General features: G+C 51.1%; 1 protein-coding gene across 11 annotated transcripts in view; it reads right to left on the bottom strand.

Moving 5' to 3' along the window:
• Nucleotides 1–207: 207 nt before the first annotated feature.
• CHD6 (chromodomain helicase DNA binding protein 6) overlaps nt 208–14,561 on the bottom strand; it is a 92,961-nt gene continuing 78,607 nt past the window's right edge. For 5 of the 11 annotated variants that reach the window (XM_055721637.1, XM_055721641.1, XM_055721638.1 and 2 more), the window contains 8 exons: nt 12,229–13,794; nt 11,495–11,643; nt 11,007–11,213; nt 9,861–10,307; nt 8,986–9,177; nt 7,006–7,125; nt 5,839–5,943; nt 208–3,765 (listed from right to left, as the gene is read on the bottom strand). In XM_055721637.1, coding sequence (XP_055577612.1) covers nt 2,875–3,765; nt 5,839–5,943; nt 7,006–7,125; nt 8,986–9,177; nt 9,861–10,307; nt 11,007–11,213; nt 11,495–11,643; nt 12,229–13,794 — 3,677 coding nt within the window. In that variant the 3' untranslated portion in view covers nt 208–2,874. The remainder of the gene's footprint in view (nt 3,766–5,838; nt 5,944–7,005; nt 7,126–8,985; nt 9,178–9,860; nt 10,308–11,006; nt 11,214–11,494; nt 11,644–12,228; nt 13,795–14,561) is intronic. The other 6 variants (XM_055721639.1, XM_055721644.1, XM_055721634.1 and 3 more) reach the window with 5 other exon arrangements.

Raw genomic sequence — 14,561 nt, 5'->3', positions numbered from 1 at the left:
GAACCTGGCTGCTCCAGCCACACGCATCCGCGGGGGGATAACGCGGGGAGGCGAGGGGCCGGCGGCCCCCCCTGCGCCGCGCCGGGCCAGCTGCGCGCACATCTGCCGGGCCGGGGGCCAGCTGCGCGGCTGGGGGGAGCCCGCTGCGTCCCGCAGCTCCTCAACGGGTCCGTGCTGAGAAAAAGGCAAGTAACGTTTATCACTGAGTCAGGTGAATTAAACATTCACATATATTTGCTGAAAAAAAATTATATACATCTGTAGCAAGGCTCTGCCAAGTCTGAAAGATACGCATCATCTAGTCACTAAATTAAAAAAATAAAAATCTGACTTTTAAATCTTTTTCTTTTTATCCATGTTCAAGAGCACAGACAGTTTATTTCGTTAGCACATTTGGTGAAGGATGTATGTTTGTGTGAGTAGCCATGAAAATCGGTGAAAATTTGGCATTTGTGTTGGATACGATGGAAAATAAGAAGAAGCCACTTACGCCTTACAGTCTAAATAATCCACAGAGTATATCGGGTTGCAAAAGGGTCACAAAGTAGCAGTCAAAGAGAAGCCTAAACACCCAGAGACATAGCATACATGTCTGATAAGGAAGAACAAGGTATAGAGCATGCTGGCTAATTAAATAAATTCCACTTTCAACCCTGTTCCTTACACGCGTAACCCTGGAAAAACCATCCCATAACAAGAAGTGGACTCTGAAGAGATTTCTGCATCCATTCACAGTAAGGCTTTGAAGATATATGAAGTTTTATAGCATTTGTATTTTAAGGATTTAGGGCAAGTACATGTTTTTCTACTGAATAAAAAGAAAGTTAGTACTTAAAAGGTTCAAAAATATATCAATCGTGATTTTTTTTTTTTACATAAATAAATTATATTGATTTTGGATTTAACAGCTGAAAAAACCCTTTCTGCTTCCACTGGAGGCAAAACTGAACAAAATGTTAGTTAAATAGAGATAGCAGCATTTCTAAGAAATCTGTTGATAGGGATACAGTTATCTATGCTACAAGGATGTTATTAAATAGAACATTTAATTATCGGGGGTGGTTGCATCATGATTGGTTACATACTTTTAAAAAAAAAATATCCAATCCAGTAAACTGGGAATAAAGTCCGTAAAAATATAAACCAAATGCTTTTTAGACCATGGGTAACAGACTTCTTTGAGATGCTAATTTTAACACGTACATAATTTATAATCCCAAATGTATAAAAGACAATGACAAAAAGCATCATAAATAAATAATGCAAACTGCAATAGTTATGTCAAAACATTTGGACCATCTGATAAATTAGCAAAACTGTAACAGAAAATAAGTAAAAAATACAGTAAATTGTGACAACCAAATGTGAAACCGATTACTAGCACGCTCCCAACTCCCTCACCAGCCTGCCTTTCATCTCACTGCTGCACCACTGTGGGTTTATTTCAAGTCTCAAACCATGAGCTGCAAATAAGAACAAGCCCAAGTGAAAAAAAGAATTAAACGAGGAGTGAGGGGAAGGAGAAACAAGAAGAGTTGCCTGTGGAGAGGAGTCTCAGTACCCAGAGCTGCTGGGGGACTGACAGCATTAAAACCTGTCTCTTTAAAATGCAGATGTCAAAAATCATTTGCCATTTGGAGGGGAATCGGAAATACTGTTCAACAGCAAATGGAATGGAAAGAAGCAGCCAAGGTCACCTCTTCACAGTCTAACGCTAGAAAAAAAGGAGCTCAAGCTTTGAAAGTCTCAGGGGTCCTTCTTGGAGGACTACCCCAAACAGGAAAGCCGGCTTACAGCCTTTCCGTTGTTTGCTGAAAAGACGTTGCTTCTGGGGTAAGGAGCGGAAAACACAAAAATTAAAAAAGCCTCAGTGTTCATATAAGAGCATTAAAATCAGTGTGGCCTGTTCATGGCTGGAAAAAAATACCTTTACAGCACTTCTAATACCATAGATGAGAACTAACACCAGAGAGCAGAACTGAAGACTAGCAGAATGATGAAGAAACTGGTAGCTACATGTACAGTAATCCCAAAAAAAGTCATGCAAGATGTGCAAAACCTTTCCAGCTCAAGCTGAAAAGTCCTTGTAACTATTGAAGAAAGGGCAACTAAACTCCACTTAACATAAAACCAAACTTTGGGTTTAAAAAATACAAAAGAATGTCTACGTCATACTTTCACTCGCTGCAGTTTGTCTCCAAACCTTTGAGGTGGGGGTGATAAAGAAATCATATCACTACCAGTTATGCTTTTTCCTTTCAAAGAAATGAATAAATGCATTTTCAATCATTAGTTATATACGTCTGTCTATACTACTATTCTAGTAACCATGATAAAATAGGGAAATACTTTAAATCAAAAATACACATTAGCACTTACTATAGCTGTGCTTTTTACCCCCAAATACAGGCTTTTTCATTCAGTGTCATTATAGACAGAAATACCCTCGTCTGCGTGTAGACCAAGAGGTAAAGACTTTTTCTTTTGCTCTTGCTTTTTTTTTTTTTTTTTTTTTTTTCCCCCTGCTTTTTCTTCTCAAAGGAGTGAGCAATTTTGGGGGGGGTGACTGAGTACTGGATTTGCTATCATCGGCTGGGATGAACAACTGGAAAAACAGAACGAGAATTTGGTGCCTCCCATACTAGCTAGACAACACTGTTTATCTAATAAAGTGGCAAGACCCTGCAACTATTAACATGTAATATGTCACCAGAGTTTTTTCTGACAGGGAATTAGGTAGATAATATTATTCATGGAAACACAGGTTTATGAAGGCGGAGCGGGGTGGGAGGGTAAGTAACAAAGAGTTTATGGGATAAGAAACTCACAAGCCACAATCTTTTTGTGTGGTTTTTTTTCAATGAAACAAAAGTTCTAATTGGTATCGCGAGCTGCTTCGCGTTCCTCCTCTGCTGGTCCATTCTGCTCTTTCTCTGCCGACAAAGGCGGTGTTTGCTCTCTACAGTTTTGACTGTTTGCAGCTTCTTTTTCTGGCAGCGAGACAGTTTCTGGCTCTGGGTTTGCAAATTCCCCTTTTGCTTTCTTTCTCTTCCGCTTCTGGCTTTCCAGGTTCGCTGCCTCCGAGTGCCTGGTTTGCTGTATGCCGGGTAGCGCCATGCCGATGCCAGGGGAAAGAAACATTGAGGGATAGATCAGTCCAGGAGACATCCCTGGGATAAGAAATGGGTTAAAAGCTACAGGACTACTGGTAGTTATTGCAGATTCTGTCTGATTAGAAAACGAACTAGGACCAGGCTTATCTTCTGAGAGAGTTTCTTTTTTCAGATCCTGGCTACTCTGTTTATCCTCAGTAGCTTTCTCTGCGCTGGCTGTACCACTTTTTGTTGTGCTTGTTAGCGAAGTTGGAGCAGTAGCAGTACAAGTAGTTGTCATGGGGGGGTTGAGAAGTCCTCCAACGCCAAACATCTGTGGTACAGTAGCCATGCCCGGCAGCATCATGGGCAGCATACTCAGGGTGCTTTTAACATCCTCGCTGGCGGGCACTGCTGCAAATCCAGCAGGAAATCCAACCAGCCCAGTCAGAGGGATCCCCTGCATGTTTCTCATGTTCTGAAGTCCTACTAGATCCATCCCAGCAATCAGTCCGTTCATGAACAATGGTCCCATTCCAGAAGAAGAATCTGCTACAACGCTGGGGCCTTTAATGAGTTCGCTTCGGGGCCTTCTCCCCCTCCGGCGGGGCCCCGCATCTCGGAGCACAGGCTCAGTTAGGATGCGATTGAATTTGCTTTCTGGTAAGTAGCCCTGGAAACGAAACACACACAACAGAAAACACCTAACAGTTATTACTGCATCAAAGGAAATACGGCTTTTCTGTGCTTGCATCTGCGTCCCAGATGGTGTCCGCACAGAAATATTTGCCTACATGATATGGAATTTGAGAGGTACACACAACTTTTCCCCAAGGGATGCTACCAAATGCAAAACACCCTTGCTCTGCCCTGGTATGATACTGCAGAGCCAAAGCGCACAGGGAGGAAAGGAGGAAGCACTTTTTTTTCCCCTGCATTTTCACCTGAGCCCTCAGCATCGGCTGTTCGCAACATGAGAAGCACCAGGGCAGCTCTGTGTCAGATGCCAGCTTAGCTCCCCTCCCAGCTTTAATCCTGGCTTCAGCAGCAGGTGAAAAAATCATGTATTTTAGATGTGAAGAGCCAAATTTTCAATGCTCTGCAGCACAGCAAAGCCGCATGGGATCACACACAGAGAGTGAACATGCTGTCTGAGAAGCTCCCAGTTAGAGCTTCGCTGAGACACCAGGAAGGTTCTTCTGAGCATTCAGCTACGGGACCGCAACCCAGCAGCCACAACTGGGTAAGACTGTCCGGTTACACAGCACACTGTGAGGGGGAATCCACTGCACAGTTTAAAACTCCATTTTTCAACACCCTCATCACAGACATTTAAGCATTTCCCTTTGTGGCTCCCTTGAGTTTCAGTATCACTGCTCTTTGAATCATTTCCAATAATAGATTTGGGTAGGAAAAGTATTTCCCATTGACACCTGCAGTGCAGAAACTTGAATCCGATGAGCCTGGTGGTCTGCACGGCACAGCTATTACCAAAGAGGGAGAATCTTCTGCTCTGTTCCCACTGTCACGTGGGAGAACCTGAATGGGGTCGTGACTGCGCCTGGGCTCTGTGGGGCAGCTGACCCCATGCTCCTGCCTGCCCAAGCGCCCAGAGCAGCCAGACACCCCTCCACATGCACGTGCCAGGACCGATGCACACTTGCCAAAAGCAAAGTGCTGATGCAGCTCGGTGGTGTGAACGCTAACGGGCATGCAGCCACCAAACCAGGGCGCATGGGCGGGTGCCCAGGGCAGTGGCCAGGCACACAGCTATTCCTACCAGCAAAGAGACCACCCCCTGCAAACAAAGGCAAGGAAGAGCTGCCAGCTCGCATGGGTGCTGTCTGCCCAGACGGGCGCTGACACCAGCCCAGACCTGGAGCTGTTTCTGGGGGGAGTGGAACAGATCATGCCAAATCTCCAGTGCTAATTAAAAGCAAATTTGAGAGCGGTACAAACCTCTCAGCCAATTGATTCCCCCTCCAGCCTGCTGCAAGGGCATCACACAAACCACTGCAGCCACAAAAACAGGGGAGCAGGCAAGAGGGGCGGCAGGGAGAAGCCTGGGTAATGCCAGCCCGCAGGGTAGGGAAGGGCGATCTGGCAGCAGCCGTGTGCCGGAGGAGAAAGGTTCTCCTCTGTAGGCTCTGCCACGCACCGGGGCAGGGAGTGGCGTGACAAACAGGATGAATGAACACAGAGAGGCGAGGCTCCGTCCTGCCCCTCTCCCTGCCAGCAGTGTTCGAGCCTTCAGGCCTGGTGACCTGCAGGGCATTTAGCAGGCAGGCCTAGGGCTGCAACAGGCAGAGTTTGCAGGTACTGATGAAAAGCCTCAGCTGAGGGTATTTTTTAAAATTTGACCCACAAGAAATGTGCTTTGTCCACTCCCTGCCATTCAGCACCCAAGGTGGATTACCACTCCTAGGGTGTTTCCCTTGCCCCTGTTATTTCCAAGAGTTCCAAGGCTTTCTGGACAGTCACTCTGAGCTGCTGAGCCCTATTCCCAGGGCGCTGACCTCCTTCTCTCCTTCCCCTGGCCGCACCGCTGGGCTGTGGCACGCACCCAACCGCACTCTCTGCTGCGCAAGCGCCCCCAGTGCTGCTGGCCCTGCAGCTACCCCCTCCCATGTGCGCAGCTGAGGTCCTGCCTCGCAGCTCCCGGATCCTCACTGGAGAAAGGTTGTGGGGATGGGGAGGGGAAAGAAAAGATGACATGATACAGATTTCTCCAAAAGCTCTAACTTACTGAAAGCTTAACAATGTCAGCCCAGTCAGCTGCAACAGCATACTCCAAGTTTGCATCAAGCCACCTTGGCAATTCCTTCAATGCTGGTGCCGTGGCTCCCCCTAACTATAAAACACAGCAGAAGGATGACCTCTATTGCAGAAAGAGTTATGTAAAATAATACAAGAAATATGAATACACTTCCCCTAGCTCCTTGCTTTGGGCTGCAGTTTGGCTAGGGCAGAGACTCTTCCCTTGCTACACATCTTTGCAGGACTCTGTATGCACCTGCTGCCTCCAGACACAGCTCAGGGAGAAAAGGCAAGTTCAGCCTCTGTGGCCTGCCCCATCGCCCTCCCCATGAACAAGTGATAGGGACAAAGCTTCTGTGAAAGCCGTGCTCAGAACCGGACAAACCCACCAATTCACCCAGGTCTCCAACAGCCATCGTGCATGTAACAGAAGGAAACACAGACGTGGCTGAAACAGCCTCTTTCTGCCTTACTCTTTAGCTTTGGTTTTAGATAAGATTAATGTCACACCACCTTCTGACCTGGTGCAGTCCTGGGTGTGTTTAAGAACTGGACTTCAGTGGAAAGTATCCCTGAATGTCCCTTCTCATTCAGAGAGTTGAACATCAGTGCACATGCAGATTAAACTGCAGACAAGTAAATCTGTGCTCCTTGCTCAGTAAGCAAGAAAAAGCCCTTCAAATCCTCTAATTCCTGCGTGCCCAGCACCTGCCTGGGTATTGGTATGTTCTGCCTGCACCTCATAAGGAGGAATAAAACAAAAATATCTGTCTGGCAATATTAGAATCTGTGGCATACTGCAGTGAATTCAAGGGAAACAAACAAACCAGGAACAGGAAGCACCAGCCAAAGCTGTGCTGATGGCGGCTTTAAAGCCAAAGGATGAATCCCTTTGCCACTGTGGGGTCTGTAATACCCTGGCGAGGGTGAACACTCAGACTGTCCTTACTTCACAGAGAAAAAACACTTATTCCACAGGTCTGTGTCCCCCTGGGCACACATGCGTCACAGGAAGGCATGGATCAGTGACGCCCGCGTTCCAGGCTTTTCTCCCATCCATAGGCTTCTCTGGCTTAAATTTCCCCCCAGGTGAGCTCAGGGTCTGCTAAGCATTTCAAGACACCAAGGGCAGAGCACAGAACAGGCCATTGCTTACCCGCCGTCCGGTACCCTTATGTACCACAGGCACCCGTTCCTCTCCCGTGAGTGAGTTAATGTCCAATTTGCTGGGGTCCTTGCAGCGCTGCCTCCTCTGCTTGGGCTTGTCTGAGAAATTCTGGAGTGCAAACAAGACAATGTTAATGAGACTAGATGGCTTAGTGAGCCTGGACGGCTACAAGCCCTGCAGGGAGTGGCACAGATGAGCTCCTGAGGGACAGAGGGTCCCTGCAGACTTGGGCGGGAGCAGCACGAGCGGCACATGCTGGTCTGCCACAGGACCAGCTCTCAAATGAGCACAACCTGATTTTGTAGGTATAAAGGGGTTTTCAGTGTATCCCACTTAGACTGCTCCAGCCCTCTCCAATTCCCCTCCAGTCCTAAAACTGCAATACTTGCTGCCATTTCATCTGTATGTACATCTGTAAATGAGGTGCTAATTACAACTAGGAAAGAGAGGTAACAGGTCTGTATGTGCCATCTCCTGTCAGTTTGATATGGCTACCCGCTTCTTGCCAGCTCATTTGTGCTTTCTTTCACTCCTATTTCAGCTGTTCCCACCGCAGAGCTGCTGCACCATGTTTCTTTGGGATCAGAGCCCTTCAGGACCGCAACCTACAGAGCTGAGCTCCTGCACACCCACCGTGTGCACCAAGTCCGGGTGTCAACGTGCCTGCAGGGATGTAGCATTATAATGAGCTACTGCAGGCTCCAATTCCTGAGAGTCAAAGACCCTGAGCATGGTCTGTCCTTCAAAAAGCTGAGCTGCTGCTGCACCCCAAAGCAGCTTTCAATCTATCCCACCTGGAGAGAGGACACCTGCCCTGACAGGGGAGATCCTGCAGGGTGGCTAGGGCACTGGGGGCCTACTGGGAGCAAGAGGTTCACCAGCAGCATGGCCAGACTAGGCAAGCTCCAGCAAGCCCCCACAAAGTCAGGGGCAATGGGAAGGAGTGGGAAGGCACCTGCTCCATCATCTGACTGCTTCTTGGAGTGCTCCTGGGAGTCTGGCCTTGCATGCAGAGCTGCATGTATCTCTGGATTTTGAAAAGCAAGGGCCATCCTGCCTGAGCAAACGCTGGTCTCCTCATCTTTCATCTCTTAACAAGCTCCAGAACACTAGTGCCTTGCCTGTACTCCAAGCTCCAGGGAATCCCTGCCTCAGGCACGCAGTCCTCCAGGACCAAGATGTAGTCATGTAATTACCACATTTCTTCCTGCCCCGTTTTACACCCCACGCTCTGCCTACCACATGGTCTAATATGCTAAATAAGCTGAAACCTGAAGCAAACCAACCTGTGAAACCAAGAAGTGGATGCTTACGAGATGGCAAGAAGAATCAGACAGACTTTGCCCCCCAACTCTGCCAATCTGCTTTCTGACAGCACCCATGGCCGTGCAGCCAAGGCCTTTGCAGTGGCTGCAGCACAGCTGCCTCAGCCCAGTTTTTAAAGCGAGGTGGTTTCCTCTTGCCTGGGGACCTTATTTAATACAACAGCACTGCCTAAAATGCCCTCAGGTGAAAGGGAGCAACACAGGCAGACCCCGAGCATCCCAAATCCTTTTTCCCATTTTTCTCCCCATCCCTGGTGCTTCTGGAAGACACTGGACTCATTGTGCACTGGGCAGATGGATGCACTGGAGCTGGAGACTGGATCTTGGGGCAGGAGGACCCTCCTGCTCAGCAAGTCAAGCTCAGCAAGTGCCTTTCACTGCTGTACAGGGAACTGTGCTCACCTCCCAGACGTGTAACGAACCTTCCACAGAGCCCTGATGAACACCACAAGCCATGGTACAGGGGAAAAGGTTGCATTTTGAAACACTTTGTGGAAGGCCTGAATTCAAAAGCAGCTGCAGAAAATCTAACACAAAGGGCAATACACAAGGCTGACACGGGCGCGTGCACATACACACACCTGCGCGCACGTGCGCACACACACACACGCGCGTGTGTGTGCACACCAAAGGCCACCCTTACTGTGCCAAAGCCGGGAACGTCAACTGTGTAGTCAGACTGCTGACGGAGCCAGTCGAGGAGACTCTTATTCGGGACAGCCTTCTCTGCTTGGCTGCCTGCAGCTGGGACTGGCTGTGGAGTTGAGGTAGCAGCAACCGGCCCATCAGGGAGGGGACTGTTCTGAGAGGGCTGTGGCTGGTCTTCCTGAACATCCTGAAGTGGAGGGAGGAGAAGGGAGAGCCCGAGGGAGGAGAAGGGAGAGCCCATCAGCAGCATGTGGTGATGCACAGGCACCCAGATAAGCAGAGCTCCCAAAGCAGGTCGTCTGCTCCCATCACACAGATTAATCCACATATTCTCAGTGGCTGTTCCTTAAATCACTACCCACCACCACATTACACACATTACAGACAGCTGGGAGATGCTTCCGAACTCACCTGGAAACACCCTAATCACCATGAGGACCAACTTCCCCCCAGATCACTCCTAAAAGTGGTGAAGAGGGACTGATCTTGCTCCCAGAGCCCCATTCTTCTTTGAGTGGATCCCAGAGCAGAAGGAGAAAGGGTGCAGCAGGCTCCTGCCCACAGCTCCAGTGCAGTCCAGGATCCTTCCTCGTGTTCTCTAACCCTAGACAACCTCTGAGGTGTGATAGCTGCTCTTGATAATGCTTAGCAGGACTCAAACACTCAGGTGGAGTGCTGCAAGACAGAGGGAAACCTCCCTTCCTCCCTGAAGTAGTATCTGCTCCTGCCTGCTCCAGCACAAGCCAAGCTGTCCTGGGGGGAGGTCCCACATTGTCATGGGCAACAGAGCTTGTAGGGGAGAGCTGGACCATCAGACAGATCATGCTGACTCCACTGGGGCCATGTGAAATGGGGGGAGCATCAACCCACCTGCAGCCTGGCTGGAAGAGGCCTCTCCTTCAAGAAGATGAGGTCCATCCCTTCTACATTTTTTCTCCTGCCCCGTCTCCTCCTCATGGCAGCATCGTCTCTTCGGAGGCTGCCATTTACAATTTGTCCTGTGACAGGATGGATTAACCCTGCCTGGAGGATGCCAGACAAGTCCATGCCCAGGGAGCCCTGGAGGGTGTTCACGGTCCCCAGTTTGGGCATATTTGTGTTCAGGGGAAAAGGAGAGGAGTTCCCCGGGGACCCATCAGAGGCTCTGGACAAGTCCACCGCTGCGTCACGCCAGCCATTCAGCACAATGGGAGGATGAACATGGGTTGCTGCTAGCTGCTCCAAGCTCCTCTGTTTGGTATCTCTCTCCATCTCGAATTCATAGGGCCTCCTGTGCTTCCGCTCATCCTTTGCCATGGCAGGGGTGAGGAAACCTTCCTGCATATATCAAAGCCATGGAGAGGGTTAAGGCTGCTCACGCAGTGCCCAGGGACCACAGCTCTTCAAACCAACACTGAGCTAATGGTCAGGCTCTTCTGCATGCACACAGCAGCCCTGAAGGATGTCCTTTCCCTGGGCACATCACACCTCTCTTTCCCTGTGTGGGGACAGTGCAGGAGCACCCTCACACACACTTCAATCTCCCAAGGTGCTATAACCCTGGGTGCTCTGCCAGCTGCTGGGCAGGCAGGCTTGGAGTCCCAAGCCAGCAGCTTCTGTCTCTGCACTGTGTCCAACGGTGAGAGGTGAGAGAGAGCTGGTCACTGATGGGGCAGTTCCCTCTCCTGCACCCTTTCCTTTAGGACACCAGGGCAGTGTCCCCTTTTCTCCCTCACCACTCCAGGTGCTGCAGCGGTGACTCTGGAAGCACCTCTACAGCTGCACATGCTACAGAGCTGCTGCAGAACAGCTGCCTTCCTAGGAGGGGAGCAGGGCTGGTGGGGGGCTGAGAGTATGGGGACCTCATCAGGAGCCCCCAGTGGCGGGGACCAAGTGGCTTAAGCCACGTGTTGTACACCACAAGTGGCACCAAGAGGCAGTGAAAACTCAGGCTCTGCTTGGGAAACTCCTGAGCACTTCCGAGCAATGCTTCACCCCAGAGTTCCAAGCCTGTCCCTGCCTGAGGCCCCCCCTCACCTTTTGTACCTGTGAGATTAACACCCCGTTATTGTAGCTGGGATCAGGGGCTTCTGACTCGGCGAAGCTGTTCCTGCTGCCAGCACTGCTGGCTACTGTTGAAGCTGTCAGCAGGCTTTGTGTCTCGAACTGCTGGCTGGAAGAGGGCCACTTGCCCTTCAGGATGGCATGGCAGATGTTGTCAATGCGGTTGATGATCACACGGTCCTGCAAACAGAATTGGATGGTGGCAAGCTGGGACTCGAATGACTAATGCTGAGATGACATACACGAGTCAAAGACAAACTCAGCCCTGATGACTTCAGCTTGGTGGGGAACTGCTTTGGGGTAGGCATGTCCACAGCACAGGTGCTTGGGAAGAGCACCCCAATTAAAGCATCCATGGGGAGGCGTGTGTGAAGGACCAGGAGGCAGGGCTGGGGCTGTGTGAGCCACTGCTGTTCACAACTACACAGTAACACTTGCAGTACAAATAGTGTTAAACTCACCTTAGGCCACTCAGAGAAGGAGTAAAGCGTCTTTTCCTGCAGCAGCTGGGCTATGGTTGGTGCCCGGGCATCCTGAAGGTCATCAATCTCCCCAGGCAGGACAGAAGCAGAACTCTTGCTCTCTTCCTCCAAGTACTTCTCTGGACCATCTGAGAAAGCGACAGAGAACAGAGCCCATCACCACCCTGCCTCTCTTGCCCTCTCAAGCCAGGAGTAACTCCCCTGACCCTCCCACCCCAGGCCCTGCTGTCTCCACAAGGGTCCCATTCCTCAGCCAGCCACTCCCAGAAACACAGGAGCCCTGGGTCACAGCAGGTGGCCCACACTGCTCACGGAAGGCCAGCTCTCCCCTGGGCTGAGCCTGGGGATCCTGTGTTACAGTGGCCCCCACCCCTGACTGTCCCCATAGCCTGGGCAGGTGTAGAGGAGGGCACATGCGTTTCCAGAAGGAGCTGCTTGCCAGGCAGTGCCCTGTGCCAGGAAGGGAAGGGCATCCTGCATTCCATGGGATGCTCACAGCAGAAGGGCAGCTGGGGCTCAGGGTCGGGGGTTCAGACTAGTCCTGCTGTCAAACACAGCCACCAACACTTTGTTCTGCAATCGCATCAGCTACAGGGACCCCAGCTCCTGTCTCTACAGGGAGGTGGCTCCAGGGGCTCTGCAGGCAGGACACCAGGTCCCTCCCACGCCAGCCAGAGGTGACTGTCAACCACAGGGAGCTCTCAGGACCATACCTTGACACTGGTTACTGCTGGCTTTCTCCCCCTCATCTCTGTTCTCACACTCTTCTTGCTTCATCCCCTGGGGCTCAGGGTGCAGGGCCTCTCTGCAGCCTGGCTGCCCCTCAGCCCCCCGGCCCCAGGCCTCCCCCCTGGCACGGGTGGGCTTTGCTCCTGGGGCCCCCAGCAGAGGTGCAGGCAGGCTGAAAGCCTGGCTCTGAGCCTGAGCCGGTGAGTGCTGCAGGGTGCTCTCCTCATCCAGGCCATGGTCCTCCCTGCCCTCTGGCCCAGGCTCCCGCAGCCCTTTGGGTGTCGCCAGCTCCAGGGACTCTCTCTCTCCATTCATGTCTTCTGGGCAAGTGTCCTCAGGTGTGGGGAGGCCAGAGCTCTGCTCCTCGCCCCCTGGTTCATTAGCCTCGGGATCACAACCAGCCCTGGTTTCAGGACCGCTCAAGCCTTCCACAACATCTGCTGCTGCCTCAGAGTTATCATCGTCATCTTCTTCCTCCTCATCTTCCTCGCTGTGGCTCTGACTTGGCCCTGACTTTGCCTCTATTCCTTTCTCCTGCAGCAGATTGATGAACCTCTGCTCAGGAGGAACCTTTATTTCATAATTATGAAGACTGGGACTGTAGAGCCCCATGCTTATGACCCCTTCCACGGCACCATGCTCAGGCAGCACTGTCTCAGGGCTGGCGAGGTCTCTCTTCTGCTGCAAGGCTTCACAGAGCTCTGCTGGGATGCTCTGCGAAGGGTTGCTTTCAGGGGTAGAAGGTGAAGGCTCAGCTTCCTCATTCTGACTGTCCATTTGGTCACAACCCACCTGCAGACCCTCTAGGAAGGGAGCCTCTTTCATGGCGTCTGCATCACAGCTGGATGGATCCTCATCCCCCTCTAGCTTGCCCTCAGAGAGTTTAGCAATGCTGCTTCCAACATCTGTGCAACTTGGGCTGTCTCGGGCAAGGGAGCTCTGCTCGCTGTTACAGGCCTTCTCATCGTACATCATGCACACCAATGAGTCTGGCAGAGAGCTCTCATCAAAGTTACTGGAAATGATGTCCTGGACTTTAGACATGAATCTGTCACAGTTTGCATCTGGCGGACTGCCCCCAGCCTGAGACATAGCGTTGTCTATGGTTTCTAGCTTGATCTGACTCTCGGCTTCATTCTCCAGGGGTTCGCAAGCCTGGTCCACCTGGCTGTACAAAGGGGAACTGTAGAGTTTGGAGTTAGTCTGGTAAAGGCAGCACAGAGTTTCTGGGCCTGGGAGCCCCGTTCTTTTATGCTGGGCATAGTTCCTGTATGCATCTAAAAAAGACAGCTGGGGGTCATTCATGATGTAGTAGTCCGTGCGATTCAGGCCATGCTTGGCGGTGCCGATCAGCAGGTCCCGATCATGTTTGCCACACTCCCACCACACCGGCAGGTAGAGGCTTGGCCGACACAGCTTGAGCCGCTCATGGAGCTGCGGACACTTGAGCACCTGCTCGCGCACCTTTCGCAGAAGTTCGATACGGTAGAGGGTTCTGGCAGCACGTTCCTCCGTGATGGGCTCCACGTAGATGTCGGGGTCTGGGGGACCTACAGCAGGGACAGAAAAGCCAGGGCCCCATTATACAGACTGATGTTCTCAGAGGCAGTGATGAGTTAAGATGAGTCTTAACTCTTGCTCAGACTGCACGTGAAGTGGGGGGAGTGCTTGTAGCCACTGCTGAGGCTACTTTTCCCAGTCTCACCACTTTCCATTAATTTGCCTAAATGACTAAACAGACACACGGGAGTAAAATCCCTCAACTTTAGCAGCTGGATCAAGAGCGGCACTCAGCTGCAGAGGATTTCAGAGTCTTGTCTGAACTCTGCTCCACCAGTGCCACCAGTGCTGGAGCTGCCTGGACCTGCTGGCACAGCAGCTCCCTGGGGTCTGAGCCTCTGGTAGCCCTTCAGCAGCTTCTCAGGGAAGGGAGTCCTTCAACTCACGCAGCTCTTTTGATGAGGAACACCCACCTAAGGCATTAATACACACATGCAAGGAACTGCACCTGAGACCGGACCTCCTGACAGATATGAGACAAAATCCTTTCTGCTTCTGTCAGAAGCAAATCACCTTGTGCTTAAATAGCCCCAAAGCAGATTTTCATCTGCCATGTCCTGCATGATGCCAATGCACTGGGGCTCTGCAGGGCACTCTGACAAAATGGATGCCCTGTCTGTTGGTCAGGCTTCCCAAGCCTCCTGCAGTGGGTTCAGACTCCCTCTACCCTGTAGCAGAGCTCTCTGGTCAGCTATGCCACAGCAGGGGCACTGTGCAGACTCTGTCCAGTGCCAGCAGAGAGATGTTCGGAAAGAAA

The sequence above is a fragment of the Falco cherrug genome, chromosome 10, assembly GCF_023634085.1.
Source record: "Falco cherrug isolate bFalChe1 chromosome 10, bFalChe1.pri, whole genome shotgun sequence".
NCBI lineage: Eukaryota > Metazoa > Chordata > Aves > Falconiformes > Falconidae > Falco > Falco cherrug.
This window is presented reverse-complemented; position numbering and strand designations above follow the sequence as displayed.